Below are 25,493 nucleotides of genomic sequence, written 5' to 3'. Positions count from 1 at the left end.
AGTACTAGTTCCTGAAAAGTCTTTCGTTCTCCTCATAATATAGACCTCTAAGCAGTCTTCTTACTTTTTACATAATTAAAGAATTCCTTATCCTAGAGAATAGACAAACTAATTGACTGGCGCCCAAGAGAAGACACACGCAGCAGAGGACGACCACCAACACGCTGGATGGACGACATTGGACGAATATCCAAGAAATGGCAACAAGAAGCACAGAACCGTGAAGAGTGACCAAAATTGGGAGAGACCTATGTCCAGCAGTGGACAGAAGAGGTTGCATGATGATGATGATTATCTTAGAGGCCCGCTCTTTCTAATACTTTTCTGACTCGGTCCTTCCATGATATTCTAAGCATTAGGCACATGCGCCACATAAAATAAACCAAGAATAAACTGCTTGTGAATAGTAAACAAGTCATTCGCCTAGGCAATCAATAAGCCTATTACCAGAGCTACTCATTTTTGGGATAAACGACACAATAATATTTAGGATCCGAATAAATGACCCACTAAATCCTGATGAAGAAATTTAAAACTCGTATACAAATGGCTAGAGGAGCAATTATAAAACTTGTATACTCTGCAATTCTCAAAAGTGCCGTCTCTATCAGGGGAAGTTGGCAATAATTTCGGCGAACTATGTGCGATTTTTTATCATTTTTAAGTGTGGATGTGAATTAATTCTTGTCTGGTCACAGATGTTCTTTATTCAGAAACACTGTGTCAGCTAGATCTTCTACAGCCCTCTGTTTTTCTTTCTATGATTAGTTTTGGGAGCTCATATCTTGGATATCTATTAATATGTGCTAGGTATATAATCTCTCTCGCCCTTATTAATGTTAACAGTACTTTTTTCCATTTTTCTCAAAACATCATTTCTGCCGTGATACCTTAAGTATACTTATTTTAAGCATACATCGGCATATCTACATTTTTAAAATCTTAGACAGCACATTGTACCGACTTTCATGGTCCAAGTCTCTGCTCCATACAAGTGTATATAATACAGAGTGCACGTAGCATGTGACAAATCTGAGCCTGATTGTTATTCTGAGGCTGCGATAGCAAAATAATGCTTGCTTTTATCTTAAAAAAAAGTTGCTCATTTCTAGGGCTGGGTTTAGGTTGGTAGTGTAAATATTTGAATCGTGTCACTTGTTCTATTAGCCTTTCGTGGAGCGTTATGGTTTTCTATAAGGTGGGGTTTCGTCCTATGACCTAATGTTGTTTTAGTCGTGCTCATTTTTATTAGAAGATCATCGTCTTCTGTGGTAGACATCAAACAGCATCTGCGATAACTAAAAAGTAAGTTCCAGATATTTTATGTGTATCCTGTATTACTATTATCAATAGTTTAACAACGGCTTCCTCCATGTCTCTCAAGTCTGAGTTGTCATGATCCAGTTCCCAACAATTCTTTTTACGTCGTTGCCCCAACCTTTGGTCGACCTTTGCTGCGTTTGTCAACTCGTGATCGTCGTTCTAATAATCTTCTAGTTTATCTGCGATGTTCTCCCCACATGATTTGTCCATCTCTATTTAATTCTAGTTATGTTTCACCATATCTATGTTTCTCTTTTAGTTATTTAGTTTTATAGTTAGCTATTTTAGTTAGTCTTTGATTTAGAAATCTGAATCATTTAATTTTAATATAATGAAACGATTCCAGATTGGAACAATTTCCAACTTACTTTTTTCTGTTTTTATTATAATCAAGTATTTTTATCTTTATTTCATTAAATAAAATTAATTATTTAAACATAAAACCATATCAACCGGTAGGGTTATTAGTGGATATAACAAACGTAAGAAATATGGCCTTAAATAGAATTGTCCAACTTGATGTCTTTTAAATAGGTTAACACTGTTGAGATTTTTTGGTGAGAACTGTTTTGAGATCATCATCTGTGATTCCGTGTGATTTTCTTTCTTCCATGAATTCTAAACAATCAAGTTGGATTTTTTGGCAGATGACATTTAATGTTATACCTAATTTTTCCCAATAGTTTTGCCATGAATTGGTATAGTGGATTTTAACCGGGTTTTTTAGATCGGTGTAAGGATGGATATGTTTTTAACTTTGCAGTGTGGTTTGACCTCATTCGACTTTTGTTTGTCGGTTGATCTGCTTTTGTATTTCCTTAGATACCTGGGTGTGAAGGTACATAAATAAAAGCTGCTTTCTTTTCTAATGATCGGAATGTTTCTAGTTTTTTTTTATTGTTTATAAAATAGGGTTTTTGATAATATATTTGTTTTAATAACAGTAATGCATTTAATAAGTCTGTTATGATAATGCACTTCACCGTTCTACTCTTTTTGAAGAAGATTAGGGCTTCCAAAATAGCTGTGGTCTCGCCTTTAAGTATACTCAAGTTTGTAGAAATCATTATAAATAATATTTAGAATTGTAATGCATTTTCTTAGTTTAATTAAATACATGCAGGATGTTTTTCATGATTCATGAAGAAATTTGTAAAACTGTTGAACTTTTTCATCAATTTTCTAAAAAAAAAATGCAAAGTAACCCAAAAAAATTTGAACTAATATGGTTGAAATTTTTAAAACCTACTGGTTTTACATTTTAAAAAAATTGTTAGTAGCTTTAGGTCACACATATTTTTGCCTATTGTATCGTTCTGTCGCCTTTTTTTGTTATTATGTTATTCATGTGTAAACATAGTATAAGTGTACAAACTCCATGTACGCGGTTGAGGAGAGCTTGTGTTGCCAACTGCTAGTATTTTAAATCAAATTATGCTAGTGCCTTAAACTTATAAATATCTATTACGGTCATATGTACATTCAAAACTATTATTTTTTGTGGCGTCTTAAATTTATAATTTATTTGAAAATTTGACAAAAAATTTGTCATATATTTTCTCATCTACAACTTTCCATCTCTGTACAAGAATAATAGAAAAAGACTACGCGTAGCAATAGAGGAAAAATTGGACGAGGAAGAAACTGCATTCAGGCAGGGAAGGGGGATAACAGATAATACATTCATCTTGAGAAACATAATAGAAAAAATAAACGAAAAACGAGAAGATTTATATCTCACATTTATAGATTTAAAAGCGGCATTTGATACAATAGATAGAATGAGAGTATGGAAAATCCTAGAAAAACGAGACAGGATAAAACGAATTTAATATTAAAAAGGGAATAAAGCAAGGTGACAGCCCCAGCCCAGTACCGTTCTTCCTAATAATGGATGAAATTCTGAAAAATTCTAAAAGGGCCACAAACCATCTGCAAACTACGGTGGGATATTTGAACTTAATACCGGTAAGACTTGATGGACTACTATATGCAGATGACATTGTACTATTCTCAGACACTACAGGAAAAATTCAAAAATTGATAAATATATGGGTGAGAGAATTATAAAAACAAAGAATGGAAATAAACATCAAGAAAACAAAAAGTATGATAGGTAATCAAAAGAAAGTTGATGAGCTAAACCATTTTCCACTTTACTGTAAGGAAAACCTCGCGAAAACAGAGTACCTATCTACAAGTGAAGAAGACATAGAAGATCTACAGAGAACAATCAAAGGACAGGATAAATTCAAATACTTGGTTTATAATCACGAAAAAGGCAACAACAGAGGAATAAATTACACAAAGATTAGGACAAACAAGAACAGCAATCCGACAACTTAGTATGGTGGGATAGACACCTAAATATGAAGACAAAAACACATATTTATAAAAAAATGCGAAAAAAGTGCGAAATATTATGACATATGGGGCTGAAAATTGAATCATAAAGAGATGGAATGCCTGCGAAGATGCTGCAGAGTAACAAGAATGGATAGGAGTAATGACGAAATAAAGCAAAGAACATCAATAGAAACAGACATACTAACATATATAGAACAAAAAATAATAAAGTGGTATTGACATGTAAGAAGAACTAGCGACAGCAGATGGATAAAGGGAATCACCGAATGGAGCCTCATAGGAAGGAGGAAAATAGGACGACCCCGAAAATCCTGGAGGAACGAAGTAGACGACGCCATGAGTAAGAGAGGCCTAAACGATGGAGAATGGGACAACAGAGATGGAAACGGTTGAGCGAGGGAAGGCAGTGAATATTGTAGAATCCCTGAATATATATTGACTTAATTCGAAAGATAATCTTTTGGCATTATAATTTAAATATGATTTCTGGGATATGATCGCCCCGGCTGGCTCTGATGTAGTCTAATCTAGAGATCAAATTTTTGATGACTTTTTCCAATATTTGTGGCCGTATATCGGCAATAACGCGGCGAATGTTGTTCTCCAAGTGGTCAGTCGTTTCATGCTTATCGAAGTAGACTAGCACCTTCATATATTTAAACATAAAATAGTTTAGTAGTGTTAAATCTGACGATCTTGGAGACGAATTCACGGGTCCAAAATGTGCCAAAGTGGTGGCCAAAGGTTTTTTTTTTCAATAAATCAATTTTGGCACGATCTGTGTGACATCTTGGCCGTTTTATTGAAACCACAGCTCCTGCACATCATGGTTGTTCAAATGGGGAATGAAGAAGTCAGTAATCATGGCTCTATAGCGGTCACCATTGACTGTAACGTTCTGGTCAGCATCGTTTTTGAAGAAGTACGGACCGATGATTCCACCATCCCACAAAGAACACCAAACACTCAGTTTTCTAGTTGTGATGGTGTTTCAACATACACTTGAGGATTATCTTTACTCCAAATATGACACTTTTGTTTGTTGACATAGTCATTCAACCAAAAGTGAGCTTCATCGCTAAACAAAATTCGCTTATGAAAATCAGGATCAATGGCAATCTCGTTTTGGGCCCATCCATAGAATCTACGCCTTGCTAAGTGATTGTGTATCTTCAATTTTTGCACAAGTTGGATTTTGTAAGCACGTAAACGAAGATCATTAGACACATATCCAACTACTGTATACGATTATATTTTGTATAATATGTATTGTACAAAATATATTCTCTTATTGACACTCTGATTGAGAATGAGTCACAATGGCGATTATGGTTCACTCGCTATTATACCATGCGGTCCATATGTATGGAATAAATTCATTTTTGGCGTTATTATGTACTATCTGAAAAAAAACCTGAAACAGGTCGATTTTTATTCTTAAATTGACAATTTACTGTATGAAAATATTATCCCCTTCCAGCAACCCCTTTGAAATATAAGCACCCCCTCGAAAATTTTAAATAACAAAGAGGGTCGTGTGGCACCTTGTTAGAAAGGGATTTAGTCCTCTGTTCAGCAATATAAAGTTTTTTGAGTTTTTTGCAATCATAACTGAGAAAATTGATTTTTACAATTAAATTAAATGTACAACTTGACCACCATTATTCACTTCTTGATAATAACCGAGGCGATTTTGGAATTCTCGTACAACATTTTGTATGACCTCGGGGGTTATTTTGTTAGTTTTTATCGTTATCCTAACTTTTAAATCAGCAATATTGCCCGGTCTATTAAAATATACTTTAGAAATAATCAGGTATTTTCGTATCTGTTCTGCTAAACATTAGGGAAAAAATTTTGAAGATAATAAAATATTAGTCAAAAAGCCAAATAAACAATTGATATGAATTTATTACGCTACTGTCATTTAGGTATTTAAAGTTACTAAAAGACGTAAGTATAATGTTTATGCGCGTATTTAATTTAATTAAGGCTCATTTGTCCGAGACTCAAAGAATAGAAATTTTAATTATGATTGGTTTTGGTAATAAACCAAGAACTCAAAAGGAGGTTTGTGAAATGTTTTGGTCAACAAGTTTTGCAGTCTACAGTTAGAAAAATTAAAAAGAAGTTTCGTTATACTGGAAGTGCAAAAAATATTGAAAAACCAGGTAGAAATGTTAAATTTACTGATGAAAAAAAGTTAGATGTACTTCTAGAGATTGAAGAAAATCCGCATAAGACAACTCAAAAACTGACCGCCGTCAATAATGTAAGTAAATCATCTATTTTGAGAGTTTTGCATAAAGAAAAATACCACCCTTACAAAGTTCAGTTGGTTCAGGAGTTAAATGAAGATGATCCCGATAGAAGGCAAGAATTTTGTGAAATGATGATGGACAGAATGAACGCAGATTTGCAGTTCATAAACGAAATAGTTTTTTCTGATGAAGCGACATTTCATTTAAAAGGAACTGTTAACAAACTCAGAGAAAATCCTCACACAGTATCCTAAAAAAATTAACATTTGGGCTGGTATCATTAATAATAAAATTATTGGTCCTTATTTTTTTGAGGGCACAGTTGATGGTGAGGTTTATCTAGATTTTTTGATTAACTTTTTAGTGCTTATATTACGAAGACTTTTTCCTGATGTCAATCATCCAAATGAGATAGATCGATCTATTTACTACCAACAAGACAGAGCTCTTCCGCATTTTGCACGTATAGTTAAAAATTATTTAAACGAGGTTTTTCCCAATAGGTGGATTTGAAGACGTGAAACGATCGAATGGATGGCTAGATCCCCGATTTGACTCCAAACAGTATTGCTGTAATAAAAGTTAGGATAACGGAAGAAATTAACAAAATAACCCCCGAGGTCGTACAAAATGTTGTACGAGAATTCCAAAATGGCTATTGTCAAGAAGTGAATGGTGGTCATTTTGAACATTTAATTTAATTAAAAATTACATTGAAAAATACATTCTAAATATTATGTGACATTATTATCTTCATTCAACCTAAGTTTTGTGATAGAGACATTATCAAAATTTTACATCTTAAAAATCAATGTTCTCAGTTATGGTTGCACCAAAACTTAAAAAAAACTTTATATTTCTGAATAGAGGACTAAAATACCTTTCTAACAAGGTGCCACACGACCCCCTTTGTTATTTAAAATTTTCGAGGGGGTGCTTATAATTCAAAGGGGGTGTTGGAAGGAGATAATATGCACATACAGTAAATTGTCAATTTAAGAATAAAAATCGACCTGTTTCAGGTTTTTTTAGATAGTACATATTAACGCCAAAAATGAATTTATTCAATACATATGGACCGCATGGTATAGTTAAGAAAACTAGAAGAATGTTTCCTCATTACAATAATATTTTAATAATCATTTATATTTTTGTCAAATTAAACCAGATTGTTCGAAAGAGCATAAGAAAAGGAATTTCCTTTTTAAAATCCTTAAAATCTAATATTAAAAGCACTGCTACAGTAAAAACAATAGCACTGACACCTTTGTATTGTGATGTGCATGGACCACAGATAAGTATAACTAATATTTTATTAACGAACTTTTCGAGCACGAAAATACTACGGCCGCTTGCATGCTTCTTATGTACCGCTTTTCACCAGCTCTGTCACGGTTTGATATTTTTCTGATGTTTTTTGTAAAATTTATTTTCAGGAGCATATTGGGTGTATAAGGAATACCCTCCCAGCTACAATCAAGCCGACGGGATACTTTATTGTCAGAAGACTGCCTATATATTCGCTTTTGTCTACATTACGATTATCTTGGCATTCATCGCAATAGGAGTCCTCTCTGTCTTGCTGTGTATCCTACTATGCGGATTATGCGCGTGTGCTTGCTCTGCCTGTTGCGATCTTGAAGCACAACCTGAAGAAGATGAACTGAATAAGAGCACTGAGCACTAAGCCTTCGTATTTTTGCTTGAATATGGGCAAAGTTTTATTTTAAAGTTATATATAAGAATATAGACGATTGATAGGTGTTAAGTAAGATGTTTTATAGAAGACGGTGCAATAATGCATATTGCATATTATCAAAATAGGCTTAGTTAGAGGCTACAGCATTTCTATATGACAATAATTTGGCTCTTGTGTCATTGTAGTATTTTTCAGGTGTAGTATTTCTGATGGTTTTAGGTAAGAAATACGAATAAATCTTCGTAGGCATTTGTTAACAAAAACCTGCAGTTTGTCTATAGGGGTTTTGGTCACTTTCCAGGTTTCACATCCGTAGAGTAGAAGAGACTTGATATTCGACTGGAATGTTCAGATCTTTGTCTTTGTGATATACTGGCCAGGCCTCCATACGGGACTGAGCATGTTGAATCCTTACTGAGCTTTTCCATGAGCTTGATGGCACTTATTAGCTATTTTATTAGCTTCAGAGGAAAGTGTTGCGAATTGGTCAGTTACATCTTGGAATATTTGCCCTAAGAGGCTGTCGCCTATTTATGTCTCGTCAGTCTCCTTCAAAAGCAGCAGTGAAGTTGGTGGCTGCGCGACATTTCTGTTTTGACATTGATTTTTACATGGTTTCTATATAATATATTAAAAATAATGACCTCCGAAATAAAATTTAATACTAAGGAAGACAAATTGATAATTGCTAATGGAGTTAAAACATCTTTTTCGTGCCTTAAAATATATCGTCATTTCTTTTTCCAGTAGCCTTTTAAAGAACAGTTTCGAAGCCGTTACACGCTCTTTTTCTACATCTCATATACTGAAGTATTGACGTACGTTTTGCGTATGTCGCTTGTCTCTGTCGCGTACTCATTTTAAGAAGAGACAGTTCACTTGGTGTCTCGGTCTTGCCTATCTGTCACCTGTCTCGGTCGCTTGTTTTTTAATATATTTTGAAATATTAGAGACTTAAATATTTATATCCCTATAAATATTATCAAATATATTATCAGAAGTCCATTATAACTATAATCGAACGTGAAGAGAAAGAAATTATGAATATTCTTGAATTCACTCACTGTGTCCACTCACAAATGGTCAAAATTCAAACTTATCTTATAATATGCAATGCATTAATAAGTATTTTTATTAAAAAAGATATTTTACTTTAATTGGCTTAGTATGTATATAATCCCTTCAAATTCCTTTTCCTAAAGCTTTAGATTTATCATTGACTTTAACTTACTTGCTAAAGAAGGTAAAGAAGCTGAAAACAATGAGATCACAATTCACAATCACAATGAGAAGCAATTATTATAAAAATTATTCATTAAAGATAAGAACAAAATAAGATAAGAGTGTTATATTAACATTTATAAGGACAGAAAGATAATGAAAATAATCATGATCTACAGAATAAAAAAAAAGAGAAACAATAAACAGTAGGCTAAGAAAAGAAAATTTAAAAAATAAAATTACGTGTAAAATAGAAATTAGTACAAAAAGAAAAAATCCTACACTCGTAGAAAAAGATGAACATAAATGAAATGTACATGATTACAAAAGCCAAATATTAGAAATAGCTGTATGTATGTTAGTGAAATATTTACATCAATACATATTCCAAATATAATTGCCAGTAAAAATGCTGCATCAATAATCTTTTTATTGTATTTTATAATATAATATGTATAACCTTTTCTATGTAAATATTTGCACTCGATATTTATACTATGTTTATTTTTATCATTAAATCTAATAAATTTAAAGTGTTTTATTGTTAAATTATTCCTTAATAAAGATACTACAAAAAAAGTACGAGAAGCCAAAGAAGGCAGTAGGAGTATAATAGTTCATATTAGAAATGAAGATTGATCAAAAAATCAATTAAGGATCCATCAAATAAGATTCCAAAGTAAATAATGCGGAACGAATAATTATTTATTACTGTCAGAACCGAAAAATACTTAAGAAAATATTAAAGATAAACTGTGATAAAACTAAAACCATAATAAACCAAAAAGAAGGCCTCAATATTATAGTAGAACAGACAAATAACTAGTAATAGTACTCAAAGCAAATTGCAAAACCATCAAAAAGTTAAAAAGAAAATTACAATTCGAGGATGAAGACTTCATAGACGAAGTGGAATAAACTTACGAAGAACTGACAATCATAAACAGCACACATAGCATAAAGTCAAGGAAATAATTCGTAACCAATTGATAATAATGGTACTAGATCCAAATCAAATAACAGAGTCCCGAAACAGACCTCAACTAAAGCAATCTCACCATTAACCCAATCAACACTATGATACGATTCATGTGATTTCCAGAACGATGTAAAATCGCCAATGTGATGATGATTGAATGGCATAGATACTCATAACATATTTATAGATTTGAAGACAGCCTACGACTCTGTAAATAGAAGAAAAATGTTCAGAGTAATGAAAAAGCTAGGACTAAATAAGTCGGTAAATTTAACACAACTCACTCTTGAAAAAGTTGAATGTAAAGTACGAATTCAATGGGAATTGTCTGAGCCTTTTAAAACAAATAAAAATCTGGCTGTGGAAAAAGTAGTACGTATGTCACAAATCACAACCAGCGGTTCAATATAGGTATAACAAATCAGTGCAAATCGCTCCTTAATATACCCATTGGTCAGAGAAGAAGAGCAAGATCCAGAACAGTTCCTTGATAACATCGATGAAGACATGAGAAATATGGAAATACGTGTTTGGCGGAGAGAGGCAGAATAATGATGATGGTGATAATTATGATTCAGTGATTCTAAATCCAGGAAAGGTAGCAATTTTTCAACAAAGTTATATACCAATTCCCCTGCTATTAGCTGTAAGCAAGATTGCTAAACCAGTAATACTAAGTAGATTAAAAGTGAAGATGAGGAAGCGAAAATTTTATACCCACATACTCCTGAGAATTCTAAATACAGAGACTAGGTGAATACATATTACAGGGATTTAACGACGATTATTACGTAGGTACAATATTTCTTAACGTTAGCAAAGCCTTCAGGCGTCAGATAGCAGACAGGAAATTAGGGATCCGAATAGGATAATAAACTATCCTTAGTCACTAATACTGTATACCATATGAAAAGCAGATACTTAAATTAAGGACATTAAAAAATATAAAATCACCAGGAGAGAACATAATTCCGAACGAACTCCCAAAGTACGGAGGACCAGATCTGGCCAAACTACTAAAACTAGTTAAAAAATAATAGAACAAAACAGAATTCCTTAAAAATGAAGATCAAACATCCTAATACCTCTTTTCATAAAGGGAGACAAATCGGACTCAAAATTACATAGGAATTAATTTATTAAACACAACACTAAAATTAACAACCAAAGTGATAACAACTATACTGAATGAAATTGTAACCCTAGCAGACGAACAACAAGGTTTTAGGTCGGGAAAGTCATGCACCGACGCTATATTTATAATGAGGCAAGTGCAAGAGAAATCATTAGAATACAACACACCGGCATATCTATGTTTCGTGGACCTTAAGAAGGCATTTGACCGGATAAAATTATATATAAAAGACATACATCTCGGAATAATCAAAACGATCAAAAATATCTACTAAAATAACACAATAAAAGTAAAAGTATAAGAAGAGCTAACTGACCCAATTGAAACTGGCAATGGGATAAGACAGGGAGATTCCCTGAGTCCTCTATTGTTCACCCTGATTATGGATGAAATAATAAAAAAATGAAGAACTAAAAAGAATACCAAATGGAGCAAAAACAACAACAACAATAGTCTGCTATGCAGACGACGCAATACTACTCTCTCAAAGTGAAGATGATTTACAACGTATGCTGCACCAATTTACTATAACCGCCAGAAAATTTAACATATTAATTTCCCCAAAGAAGACAAAATGTATGGTTAAAACGGTAAATTTACTAAGATATAAATTTGAGCTGGAAGGTCAGACAATAGAACAAGTGATGGAGTCTAGGCATCACAGTATCTAGCTACGGAAAGCATAGTCTGCTATGCAGACGACGCAATACTACTCTCTCAAAGTGAAGATGATTTACAACGTATGATGCACCAATTTACTATAACCGCCAGAAAATTTAACATATTAATTTCCCCAAAAAAGACAAAATGTATGGTTACAACGGTAAATTTACTAAGATATAAATTTGAGCTAGAAGGTCAGACAATAGAACAAGTGATGGAGTCTAGGCATCACAGTATCTAGCTACGGAAAGCTCATCAGACCAATAACGATATACGCGGCAGAAACACGACCTTACACAGAGAGGACAGAAAGGATGTTAGAAATGGTAAAATACTAAGGGCAGAGTTAGAAGTACAGATATACGACGTAGATGCAAGGTAGGGAACATCAAGCACTGGGTAAGAAATAGAAGAGTAGAATAGAACGATCACGTAAGACGAATGACAACAAATAGAGTAGTAAAGACGGCAATTTACGGTTCCCCAATAGGAAGGCCACCAAAACGATGAAACGACAACTTACTGGAGGCACATTGACAAACAGACAAAGTCTACATAAAAAGAAGAATAAGAAGAAAAGTGTTTACACTAGAAAATTCCATTAAATGCTGAGAAACCGTAGGCTGTAATGTTCACCAAGACAAAATAATCTCCAGTTAACGCCACAAAACTTTTCGACTACCAAATAGAATGAACCAACGAAGCTAAATATGTGGGAGTCACGCTAGACAGGGGACTCACATTCCATGTGAGTCCACTAACACCATAAAAAAGTCAAAACACATCCAACCTCAGGGGATTAATTGGAAGAAGAAGCAAACTGTCATTTAAAACCAAAGCGAGACTAGTAAACAGTATGATTATACCTACACTAATATATGCATCAGTAGCGTCTGCTCACTAACAAAAATTTATGCAACAGGAGCACAAAACCCGACAAGCAGAGGAGAAATATAAATTACTGAATAAAAGTAGAAATAAATGCAAACAAAAGATGTGAAGAATTAAGGTGGGTAATATATTAATAGAAGAGCAAGAAAAACTTAAAAGACAGACAGAATATTTTAAGGAAAAGCTTGAGGGAGATAGGAGAGAGGCGAACCCTGGGATAACATTATACCAAGTAGAAAGAGAAAAAAGACCACAAACGATACCCGAGATTAGAACAGCAGTAGACAAATTAAAGAAGAACAAATCACCGGCTCAGATCAAATAGCATCGGAGCTATTGAAGGAGGGAAGAGATGCGTTACTAAAAACAGTACATGACCTGATAATAAAGATATGGTTAAATAATAAGTTACTAGCGGATTGGAATAGGGTATTATTGTACCACTACATAAAAAAGAGACCAGTTAGAATGTGGAAACTACCGTGGAATCACGCTGTTGAACGCAGCTTACAAAGTAATATCAAACGTTATTTATGAACGGCTTAGACCACACGCTGAAATATATTTGGCAAATACCAAATATCACTGTAGGTTCGACAGACAGAAACACTATTGTTTTAGCTATCTGTTTGCGAAAACTTTTCACATTTATACTCTTCCTGCTAGTACTAGATTCTTCCATTTTTATTGAATTAAACAATATTTAACAAAAGCAATATATCGTTAAACACTAAGACACCTGTATACGAGGTCTGGCTATTAAATAACGAAACTGCGCGCACAGAAGGCCTCCTAGAGGAGAAAAGTGGGAAACGAATGCAGCATTGGATATCTGGAAGTGTCTACTCTTTCAGTACGAAAACACGTTTTTGTCGCTGTAGTAGTATTTTTTCTGTAGAGGTTAGAAAAGAACGTGTTTTTTTCTAGTGCCGATAACAATGTGTGACGAAAAACATAAGCAACGGATTAATGTGAAATTTCTCGTTAAATAAATAAATAAACTCTGAATGATTGCTATAATTTGTTGAAAGAGACCTATGGTGAGAATTCTCTATCTCGTGCGCGTGTTTTCGAATGGTATAAACAGTTTTCTGAAAGCCGAGAAAGCGCCGAAGATGAGCAACGTCCAGGTCGACCTGTCTCTGTTTCAACTTTGCAAACAGTGACCAAAATAAATGAAATTGTGCGCGGAGATCGTCGTATGAGCATTCGGATGATTGCTGAGACTATAAACGCCGATAAAGAAACTGTCAGAAAAATTTTACATGACGAATTGAACATGAAGAAAGTCTGTGCGAAGTTGGTTTCAAAAAATTTGACCCCTGACCAAAAACTCGTCCGTCAACAGATCTGTTCAGATTTTCTTGAGAGGTTACATGAAGAGCCTGAATTAATGAAAAACACCATCACTTGCGATGAAACCTGGATATTCAAATATGATGTTGAACCTAGGCGATAATCCGTGCACTGGAAAACTCCTGCATCGCCAAGAATGAAAAAAGCAAGGATGTCGAAATCAAAATTTAAAGCCATGCTAATCGTTTTTTCGACATTAACGGCATCGTGATGACTGAATGGGTTCCAGAGGGTCAAACTAAACCAAACTTACTATTTGAAAGTTTTGGCAACGCTGCGAGAGCGAGTTCGTAAGAAACGGCCGGAGTTGTGGAAAAACAAGTTGCGGATCTTGCATCAGGACAACGCACCTGCCCATAACGTGCTGTCTGTGAAGCGTTATTTAGCCGCTAGAGGCATTTCAGTGCCCAAACAACCGCCGTACTCGCCTGGTTTAGCACCCTGTGACTTTTTCCTTTTTCCGAAGATCAAGTCTGCCTTAAAAGGAATCCGGTTCGAGTCGATGGAAGATGCGAAGCGAAAAACGGCGGAGCTCCTTAAAGCTTTAACAAAAAAAGACTTCCAGCATTGCTTTGACTAATGGAAAAAATAAATGGAACAGTGAGGGAAAGGGAATATATTGAAGGAGAGCATTCGATTGTAGAATAATTTTTAAAATAAAACTACTTTTTTATAAGCAGTCTTGTTATTTAATAGCCAGACCTCGTACTTCTAAGAGACAATGTACTTATAACTCTGAGAAAACTAAATATATCCTGACCATATACGCATACTTTCTTTGCTACTGACACGCTTCGTGGTAAAAGTCATAGTGATAGCTAAACGATGCAATAAACGTAAGTGATCACGCTCATAACTCATTTCATTTTTTATTTGCTGGGCTATAGAAGAATTACAATTTGAGAGCAGAATAAGGAACGAAAACAATTGATACGAAAACACTACAATAAAATCCATCCAAGAAATAGCTTTAAATATCAGAAAAATAAGTTATTTAATTATGTATCAATTATATAGAAATTCCCTTTTCGCAGTATTAAATTAATTGATTAAATTTAAGTACGATTTATATCTTTTAATACGTACTATAAGTTACGATTCGAAATGGTTTCTAAAATTGGAATCCTCAATTACTGCCGTTATTTTAGAACCTATAAGCTCAATTTTCCCAATAAAAACAAATAATAGTCAGGCGACAATGGGTAATAACTTTAATTAACGACCAGCAGCTGGAATCGTCGAAAATGGTAAAGTATATAACCTTCATAATTAACATGTTTCATATGAGTTTAATTGCTGATATACAAAAATGTCATCTACGGATTTAAGTCCCTAAATCCAGACCAGTAAATATTCATAAAAGGAGCGATTTTTCGATGATGGCCAATTTTTCCTTTTTATCTGTTTGGCAATTTGAATACATGATTCCCCTTTTATTTCTAGTATAGTTCAGGTACAATATTATGTAACACAAAATCTACACTAAGCATTATATATATATACAGGCATGAGTGCCTTAAGAACCGGCAAAATAACGCGAAACATAGAAAACATAATACGTTGTGAAATAAAAAGAGATGAAAGTAGTAGAGGTGAGAAATTATCGATGTAAACCTATAATTTACTTTACATTACATTAGAACTATCAAAAGTTTCCAACCTGTAGACGTTAGCTTATGAGCTGGTTGACTTCAGTCATAGTAATACGTATCACGTAATGTAAGTAAAACAGTTTAAGTAGGAGTATTTTTTTATCCAAAATTAAAGTATTAATCAATAATAAACTATGATTTGATACGGCGCATACACTCTTCTCAATACAGAATTATCATAGCTTGTTATTCTGTATTCGTCAACACAGAATTAATTATCAAATTAATACTAATTAAACTGTTTACTTACATTTGCTTTATTGCCTTCAATCAGTTTTTACTTTATGCGAAATTTAAAAAATGTAAATATTCGACGTCATACTTGTAATATTATGACTGAAGTTAACTAAACCGTATTAATTTTACAAACTCCCAATTGTCAATAGAAGCACGTGAAAGCCAAACAGGGTCGTACTGATGTGTATCATATGATTTTTAAAAATATTTATTTTTGAAACTGTTAGTATAAGAATTTCTTGAAATTTAATCATTATATCACAATTAAACTAAACTTTTAAAAATAACACGACCAGTACATAACTTAACAATAACTATAACATAAATATAACACAATATTTTAACTAAAAAATCAACACCATACAATTTGAATTTAAAATGCTGGCAAGTTTGGATCTGTAACATGAGAATCTGTCTGGCTTAAGGTAATAAATTATGTTTAATAGCCTCTTGACGAATGAGACGGCGAATATCAACATGTGCTCATATTTACAGATGGAAATTTGCTAAATGAATGTACTTTAGCTCAAACGCTAACGTCAAAAGGGGAGAAACTATCGATAGTCCTAATGCAATGTAATGTAAATTAGAGGTTTCTATCGATAATTTCCCACCTCTACTACTTTCATCTCTTTTTATTTCACAACGTATTATGTTTTCTATCTTTTGCGTTATTTTGCCGGTTCTTAAGGTACCCCATCACTGTATATATATATATATATATATATATATATATATATATATATATATATATATATATATATATATATATATAATATATATACAGTGCTAGTTAAAAGTCCGTTCCCCTCCTCGTATCTTTTGAACGGTTATACTTATAATAGTGAAATTTGAAGGGAGGTAATAAACAGACGTAGGCTTCTTAACTAGTCATAACAAGTGACATCAATAATAGTGACAGATACCTATTCAACCATACTAATTTTATTTGAGTTTAAGCTCATTTTGATGAATCTTCTTGTTCTTCCTATGCCGTCCCCATTAACGGAGGTTGGCGACAACATTTCTAAAAGTTTCTCTGTCTTTTGCAACGTGGAATAATTCGTCTGCAGTCATGTTTGTCCAGTCTCGAATATTTCGCAGCCATGACTTCCTCTTTCTACCTATTCCCTTTTTTCCATCGACTCTACCCTGCATGATGACCTGCAGAAGACTATATTTATCATTCCTCAGTATGTGTCCAAGGTATGCAGTCTTGCGTACTTTTATTGTTCTCAACAATTTTTTGTCTCGACCCATCCTTCTTCAGCACTTCCTCATTGGTGAGTCTGTCAGTTCATGGAATTCTCAACATTCTCCAGTATATCCAAAGTTCAAAGGCTTCAAGCTTCTTAACTATTTGTGCTTTTAACGTCCATGTTTCTACCCCGTACAATAGTTGGGACCACACGTAACATTCAAAAAACCTCAGTCTCAGCGCAGTACTTAGATTTTTGTCACAGAACAATTGCTTGAATTTTTAGAACGCTGCCCTTGCCATTTCTATTCGTACCCTGATCTCTTGGTCTGGATCTAATTCTGTGTTGATGTAAGCTTCCAGATATTTATAATTTGCTGTCCACCAAGGCTTAGTTGTTTATTATTTATTGGACTCCTTGATACTATCATAAATTTGGTCTTTGTTGATGTCAAGTCCCATTTGAATGCATTCACTATTTATTGCTTCTAGTAAAGTTTGTAGTTCTTCCATACTCTCAGCCATAATTACCGTGTCATCTGCAAAGCTCACGGTGTTTACTATTTTACCACCAATTCTTATTCCCTCTTTTCTTTCCCATAAGGCTTTTCTGAATATGTCTTGTGAGTACACGTTGAAAAGCGTCGGAGACAAGACGCATCCTTGCCTGACCCCTCTCGCAATCGGTATATTATTTGTGTCTATAATTGATGAATAAATTAAATAAATACTAAAATTGTAGTTTAGCATTTAATAATAATAAATATTATATTAAATCCTCTATCTAGCACTATATATATATATATATATATATATATATATATATATATATATATATATAAAGTGCTAGATAGAGGTTTGTAGTTTGTTTGTAGATGTAGTTTGTAGTGTAGTTTGTAGGCTAGTTTGTAGTTTAATTTGTTTTTGACAATTATATATATATATATATATATATATATATATATATATATAATTGTCAAAAACAAATTAAACTACAAACTAACTTTCTCTCCAAGTTGGCATTCATGACATTAAGGGTTATTTCTACTATCTATTGGTTGCTATTCTAATTTATTTATGATTTATCAAAATTCATTTTCTTTTAAATAATGTTTTCAAACATTTTTTTTTAATTAAAAAAGATAGATCCAAAAGTTTTTTAAATATTGTTTTTAAATCCGTTTTGTAGTAAATTAATTAACAAGCTTAATTTTATCTGGTAAGTTACTACTTTGTTACAATTATTCGTTCTACTTTATCATATGATTTGTATTTTTATTTTAGCTCTTGAAAATAATTGTAACCACAATTGAAAGCTCGAGTAATTAAGAAATAGTTCTCTAATAGCCCCTTTTATTGACTCCAATCCATCCAAACTTAGTTTTGTTTTTTCCAAACGAATTAACCTTCTTTTTCTTACTTGATATATGAAAACAGTGGAATGTGGTGAACTCCGTTTCACACTATAACCCTTTAAAATTTCAGTCAGATAAGAGGATGAAAGAAAAACAAGCTAGATATTAACTATTCCATATATTAGCGGAAACGTTCTGTTTTGTATTTACAAAACAGCATCAGTCCATATTATGTAAGAACAAATGTGCTCTTAGAAGGAACAAAAGGTTTTTTGAAAGATGAAAAAAGAAAAAAGAGAATGCTAAATATAAAAAATGGCATCTCGTAATAGATCGAAAAAGAGATCATTCGAGATCGTTTCATTTGAGATTGAAAAATCTTAAAGTGGTGCATTTTTGAAGAATCTACTGCAGGAAACATAGAGGTTTCATGTCCATAAATCTCAAAAAAATTGTTAGGTACCTGGCCGAGTTAAAGTCCCCAACAAGGTACGTTTTTACCGTATTTCTCTGGACTAACTGACCTTTACCACTGTTATTTGCCCTAGGAGACATAAGCTGTAAGCTACTTAACCTGTTACATCATGTAGAAGCTTTCTATAGAAAAGAACACAAGACGTGTCCCAAACAAAATCTGAATTGTAATGATTATTATACATTTTCCGACATCATGCCAACTAGTCGCCACAACTGATAACGAACCATGATACTCATTGATACACAAGATCAGAAACTAATCATCTGCACAAAAATTTTGGGATATCAATAATATGGAAAATAGATTATTTAATCAAAAGAAATATAAAAGTTCAGAAGGTGGTTGTTGAGATAATTGAATACCAAGCTTTGAAGTGGATAAAAATGATGAAACATAAATGGATTGACATAATGGAAATGATCAAAATATATGCAATGAATTGTCCCTGATAATCTAGTCTTTTTTAGATGATCGATCATTATATTTTGCAGTTCACAAAACACTGATATTGTTTTTCAAAAAGGTACCAGAAATATTGCAAGCATAACCCATCAGCAGAATTTAGCAGGCTCTGCTTGTCGATATTAAAAGAAGTCATCAACAAGAAAACACCAACATTAGCGGTGTTCAATTTTTCACATGCGAAATACAGTGTTATATTTTTCGCTGAATAAATATTCTTAACCTCATTATTAAAAATTTCAACCCCACTTTTTTAGAGATATAGACAGTTTTGAACTAGCAAACAAAAATCACTCTCTTGACTGTTGACTCGCTTGGACAACAGACCTCTCTAAGTTTGCTTCTTAAAGACGATAGACGTCTTATTCGCTCTCTTCTTAGCTGTTTGTATCCGTAAAGAACGGACGTGCCTTTTAATCTCTCCCTTAGCTATTTGTCTCCGTAAACAAAGGACGTGATTTATTCTCTCTGATATTGGTGCCGAAACAGAACAGATGGTTTGTTCTTCTCTCTTAGTGACAAACACTAGTTACCACGTGATAAAATACCGCGAATCTCTCTCGGCTGTTGACTCCCATGGACAACAGACCTCTCTGAGTTTACTTCTCGCAGATAGCACACGCTTTTCGCTCTCTCTCATCTTAGTGTTCGTATCGAATAGACGTTTCGATTTTTATCTCGACTGTTGACTCGCGTGGACAACAGACATTTTCTCCACCTTTCTTAGTGATTAACAGATCAGTTAACAGAAACAGTACCGTGAGACACATGGTAAAAACCGCTAATTCGCGGTTTAATTCACACACACACAATTTTCATTATAATGACTTAATCCCATACAATATTTAACCTTAGACACGCCATAAGAAAACAGCTTCAAAACCTTTTTTATGATTATATTGGTTTCAATAGTTGTACCTTCTATAATTTTGTATGCTTAAATCTTTAAATTGACATAAACAATTGTTTTTTATTTTACAGGGGCCTATTGGGTGTACAAGGAGTATCCACCGAAATACGACCCCGCTTTTGGACACGCCTACTGCCAGAAGACTGCTTATATGATGGCTTTTGTATACATTACATTTATATTGTCGTTCGCTTTTGTAGTGATAGCAGGATTTATCTTTTTCCTTTGTTGCATTTGCTGTCTCGCAGGTTGTGCTCTAAATTCGGATGATGAAGAGCAACCTCAAGGAGGTGCTGCTTGATTTGTTTAAATATTGATACAGGGTTTTATTATTTAAACTATTGTTTTGACTGTTGAAAGAATACTGATCTGATTAAAAGTCTGAAAGATTTACGTATTGGAGTTTTTAGGTTGGTTACAATTTGCATTTTAGTATATAAAAACTGCCTTGAAAATTATTTACTTCAATGTTACAGTAAGGTCGGAACAATAACAATAAAAATGCTGTTGCTTATTTCAGCTAATAACTTTTGTGACTACTTTTTTTGCTGCTGAGCACTGGAAGGTCAAAGACAAAATTTCAGTCAGTAACTTTTCCCACTAGTTATCGAATGATCGTAAAATCGAAAAGATCGAAAGATCGTAAACTGTTTTTCTGTTTTTCTTCTTCACCTTGACTCTTGAGTTTTTCTTGCGTATGACATTTGTTAATTTCTTTTAAATTAGCGTATAGAATTTATATGTATATGTTACAAATTGTTTCTTTAAATTGCGCGATGACGAATCTTTGATGAATAATTAAAGATCGTGGTTTTGCGTGAAATTGGGTTCAGGTTTGATACTAACCATCCTTCTTCTCTACCTTAGAGATGCAATTCGATGTGATTAATAGAGAATCTATTAATTTTGGAGATATTTTTTTATATAATATAAAAAATATGAATTCTTTGCAATATTCTGAGACCGCAGAATTGATGCAAAGGTGCATTTTACTAGTGATAAATTTAGGTTTTGATCGAGCAACCGGCGTCCTCCCCAGTAGGAGTTGCAGGAGCTTATTTAATCGTCTTTCCATGATTTGTTCTCACATATTATTAGCTTTAATTGTTCCATAACTTTTATCTTTATCTCGCCTTTTAACTTGATCTTCCTCTCGCGTTTACCGCCATGTTAAACTCTAGGATTTTCTTCAGCTCTTACATGTTTCGGTCTTTTTTTGTTTGAACCAGTGTAATCGTTTGGTTGTATTTGCTTTTTTATATCATCATTTTCCGTTACTCTTTTGATATTTTGGCTATGCAACAACATGCCGACGCACAGGCATAGGTATATTTGGGCGCATACTGTATTTGAATCTATCCAGAAATAAAATGTAGCTCAACTTGAAATGTTTATTTGTAAAAAAGTGAAATATGTTTATTACAAGTATGGTATACAAATTGTAACCAACAATAAACACTATTAAAAACTCGAATCAGTTTATAATGTTAACAATATTTACCTATTAAGCATCTAGGAGGCTAACAATATTTAGTATTAATGACTATATGAAGCTAATGTATCGCTTCGGTATTTTTTCATTTTTTGTTCACGAAGATATTTTTGTAAATATAAATGACACCATGTAATTGTTACTGTTTAATAATTTTAAGTGTTTATGCACAGACTATATAGCTTATTACTATAAATTTTATATTACTCTTATTTAAGAATAAAATATTTACCTACTATTATGTCTAAATGTTTTATTTAACGAAACAATATGTTTGAAATCCCCAACGAAACTGAATTTCTGTAGTTGGCTGTATACCATGTATCACAAAAATTCTTTTATAAAAGGTATATTAATATAAAACCCTATTGGGCTACATCACATAACGTTTTCTATTAACTATTCCATCATCAGTGCTATCTGGATTTACATGTTTGAAGCCACTAAATATATGGGTAAAAATCCTTTAAATGTAGCTAGAATAACTTTCAATTACATCTTTGATAATAAAAAACTAGGATGTTTAAGTTATAAACGGAATGGGTCACATGCTAACGCAGGACTCTACTGGGGTTGCTAGTCCTTAGACGAAGTGTCTGTGAGGACTTGTTCAGTTGTTATCAACAAGTTCTCACATAAGTGTCGTAAAGAAAAAATGGCAAAGCAAATGCGCTGAAATACACAGATTATTTAAGAGGGACAAACGAATACTATAAAACACTGAACAGTTTAAGAAAAAATCAAAAATACTCTACTAATGTATCGCTAATAAAAATTGAAGAATAGGAAGAGCATTATAAAAATTTGCTAATTGAGGATAGACCAGAATTTATGGTAAGAAATGGATTTAAACATCAAGGAATTACTGAGAAATTAGAAATGATTATCACTTATCGAAAAAAATACAAATATTTTTAATAAATGTCTTATGAATGAAGACATGACACAAGACATCCCCAAAAGATTGCCAGATATCATTCATCAGCTCAATATATCAGAAGGTATGTAAAAAAACTTTCAGCAGTTGTAGATGCATTGCTGTAACGAGTTCTACTGGGAGGCTGCATAATAGAGTTTTAAAAGAAAGAATTGAAAAATATTTCCCAGGCGTCGAAGAGCACAGCGGTTTTTACACTGGTAGACCCTGTTTGGATAATACATTTGTAGTAAAACAACTGGTAGAAAAAAAAATTATTGACGAGTTATTTGAGGTACTTTTGAACTCTAGTGTAAAGAATTTATATGTAAAAGCCGTGGACAAGATAGATAACAAACAGATTAGGAGTATTAAAATAAGAAACAATACGCCAAAACCTTTGGCAGCATACAAAGGTTTAAAACAAGGCCTTTCTCTTTCTTCTTCTTCTTCTTAGCCATCTATCGTCCATTTTTGAACATAGACCTCTCTTAACTCTTTCCATCGATCTCTATCCTGAGCAACATACTTCCAATTTGTTCCGGCTATTATTTTTATGTGATCTACCCATCTAATTTGTGATCTCCCTCTTGGTTGGCTATCTTTGAGTCTCCAATGTTGTATTGTGGCGTTCGATCGTTGGTCTTTTTGTCTAACAATATGACCTGCGATTGCAAAGCTCCATTTGAGTTTGGGAATTTTTATTATGATATCCTCGACTTTTGTTTTCTGTCTTACCCAGTCGTTCGTTTTTTTATCTGACGGTCGTATACCTAACATTGCTCTTTCCATTATTCTTTCTCTTGTGGTTAGTTCATTCATATTTGCCTTGGTTAGCTCCTTAATTTGCTACTCAATTATTGAGGTCTTTTGCGATTCTTAAGTATCCAACTGATAGCTCTTGCTCTTCTAGTGATTTCCGCACTTTGGTTCTCTTTGTCAAATTTCAGAATTAAGCCTAGGTAAATATATTCGTAAACTTGTTCTAGCTAACTGCCATTTATATTTATACATCTGGGATTGTCTGTGTTTGTCATTGGTTTTGTTTTTGTCAAATTCATTTCTGGACCAACATATTGGGAGCTGTCTGCGAGTTCCTCATCATAATTTGTAATTCCTCGAAAGTGCTCGCTATAATTACTATATCGTCAGCGAATCTGAGGTGGTTTAACTCGTTACCATTAACGTTGATGCCATATGTTGACCAATGCCTTTCTCCTACATTGTTTAAAGTCTACACCTAAAGACCTCTGGAGGTATGGAGAAAGAAGTGTTTGAAAATAAGAATTTAAATCGAAGAAGACTGCCTGTATACATTATTGTTTGCAGGTGACAAGGTAGTAATAGCGAATGATGAAGATGATATAGTATTCAAGACCAGGTAGAAATCGAAGAGTGTACCAAATGGGGGTTAAAGATGAACATACAAAAACGGAACATCTTTTAGTTGGTCGACAGCCAGAAGACATTACACTCAAAAATGGGATTATAAACTGTAGTTAGGCGTATAAATATCTAAAAACCTATATTACCAAAGATGATAGCAGTGGACTGGATATGAGTTACAAAATTCTTCAAGGACAAGTAGCCATACAACAGTTAAACGCCCTTTTATGGTCCAAAAACATAGTGGAACCCATCACAACATAATATGGCACAAAATGTTGGAAAATAACACAAAAGAATAAGGATATACTTAAAGCGCTAGACTTTATGGCTATATAATGGATTTTTAAAAGAAGATCTTGCAGAATACTTTGGTAGTACTTGATTTTGGTTCTGTATTTATCTTGTCTTTATTTTTGTCTTTTGTTTAATTTTCCTCATGATAGGTATCTTCAATTTTCTTTATCCAGACAGACACACATCTAACTGCTCACACTGCTAAAGTTAGGTATATAATAAGATCTGGTCTCAAAAACAGTTCCCAACGTTACGACGAGAAGCAACTACAATTCCTATCAGAAAAAATGACTCATCTCCAATTCTTTTAAAATCATATGCACCAATTTCTCTCACTTGTTCACTATATAAACTGTTAGAAAAGATGGTCAATAAACGCTTGATATAGTATCTAGAAAGAAATAATATTCTTGACAAATTCCAAACAGGCTTTATATCAAATCGAAGTACAATGGATAACTTGGTCACACTACACACTGACATTATTAACGCATTTTCGAATAGAAGCGCCTTCGACACTCTACAAAGACCTCTAATTCTCAGAAAATTAACAGAATATAATTTAACTGGACACATTTATGTATTTTAAAAAAAAAATTAACAAGTCGATCTTTTAGGGTATTAAAATATGGAAAAATATCAAAACCACATTCTTTGGATAACGGTTTATCTCAGGGTATCAGGGCTCAGTTTAAAGCACTATATTATTTTTACTTAGCATGAATGACTTTCGCTCATAAATAGAACCACCAGTCGGATACTCGATATATGCTAATGATATTATATTATACTGCCAAGGCAGAGTCACAACCACCCCAGCACTTTGCTACAAAATACAATAAACAAAAAAGGTACCTGGTCTACACGTGCTGGATTTGTGTTTTCAGCTTCTAAATCCGAAGTAATTCTTTACTAAAAAGCATATACCTACCTTCTATAACCCTAAACTGAGTCCGTTTACAAACAGTTAACTATTTGACACTTCTTGGAATCACCTTCAATAAAAAGCTTATCTGCAGACAGTATATTCAGGAACTTAAAGGAAACTGTGCCCAAAACATCTAGTAGCTCCTTACTAAAGTCTCTAAACACGATTTAAAATACATCCCTACTAACTATGAAGACACCAAGACTAAACACCAAGACTATGTCTTGGTGTTTTCAGATCAAGCTCCGCTGAAAGTGTTTGTGTTGAATATTCAGAGCCACCACTCC

The 25,493-nt window shown here is 33.3% G+C and overlaps 1 protein-coding gene across 2 annotated transcripts in view; it reads left to right on the top strand.

Moving 5' to 3' along the window:
- The window catches only part of LOC140434399 (uncharacterized), a 68,659-nt gene extending 46,739 nt beyond the window's left edge, over positions 1-21,920 (top strand). The window contains exon 4 of one of the 2 annotated variants that reach the window (XM_072522612.1): positions 20,259-21,920. In XM_072522612.1, the coding sequence (XP_072378713.1) occupies positions 20,259-20,488 (230 nt within the window). In that variant the 3' untranslated portion in view covers positions 20,489-21,920. Of the gene's footprint in view, positions 1-7,387; positions 9,405-20,258 lie in introns of those variants that run through there. The other variant, XM_072522611.1, reaches the window with a different exon arrangement.
- The last annotated feature ends 3,573 nt before the right edge of the window (positions 21,921-25,493 follow it).

The sequence above is a fragment of the Diabrotica undecimpunctata genome, chromosome 2 (assembly GCF_040954645.1).
Source record: "Diabrotica undecimpunctata isolate CICGRU chromosome 2, icDiaUnde3, whole genome shotgun sequence".
Classification (NCBI taxonomy): Eukaryota; Metazoa; Arthropoda; class Insecta; order Coleoptera; family Chrysomelidae; genus Diabrotica; species Diabrotica undecimpunctata.
This window is presented reverse-complemented; position numbering and strand designations above follow the sequence as displayed.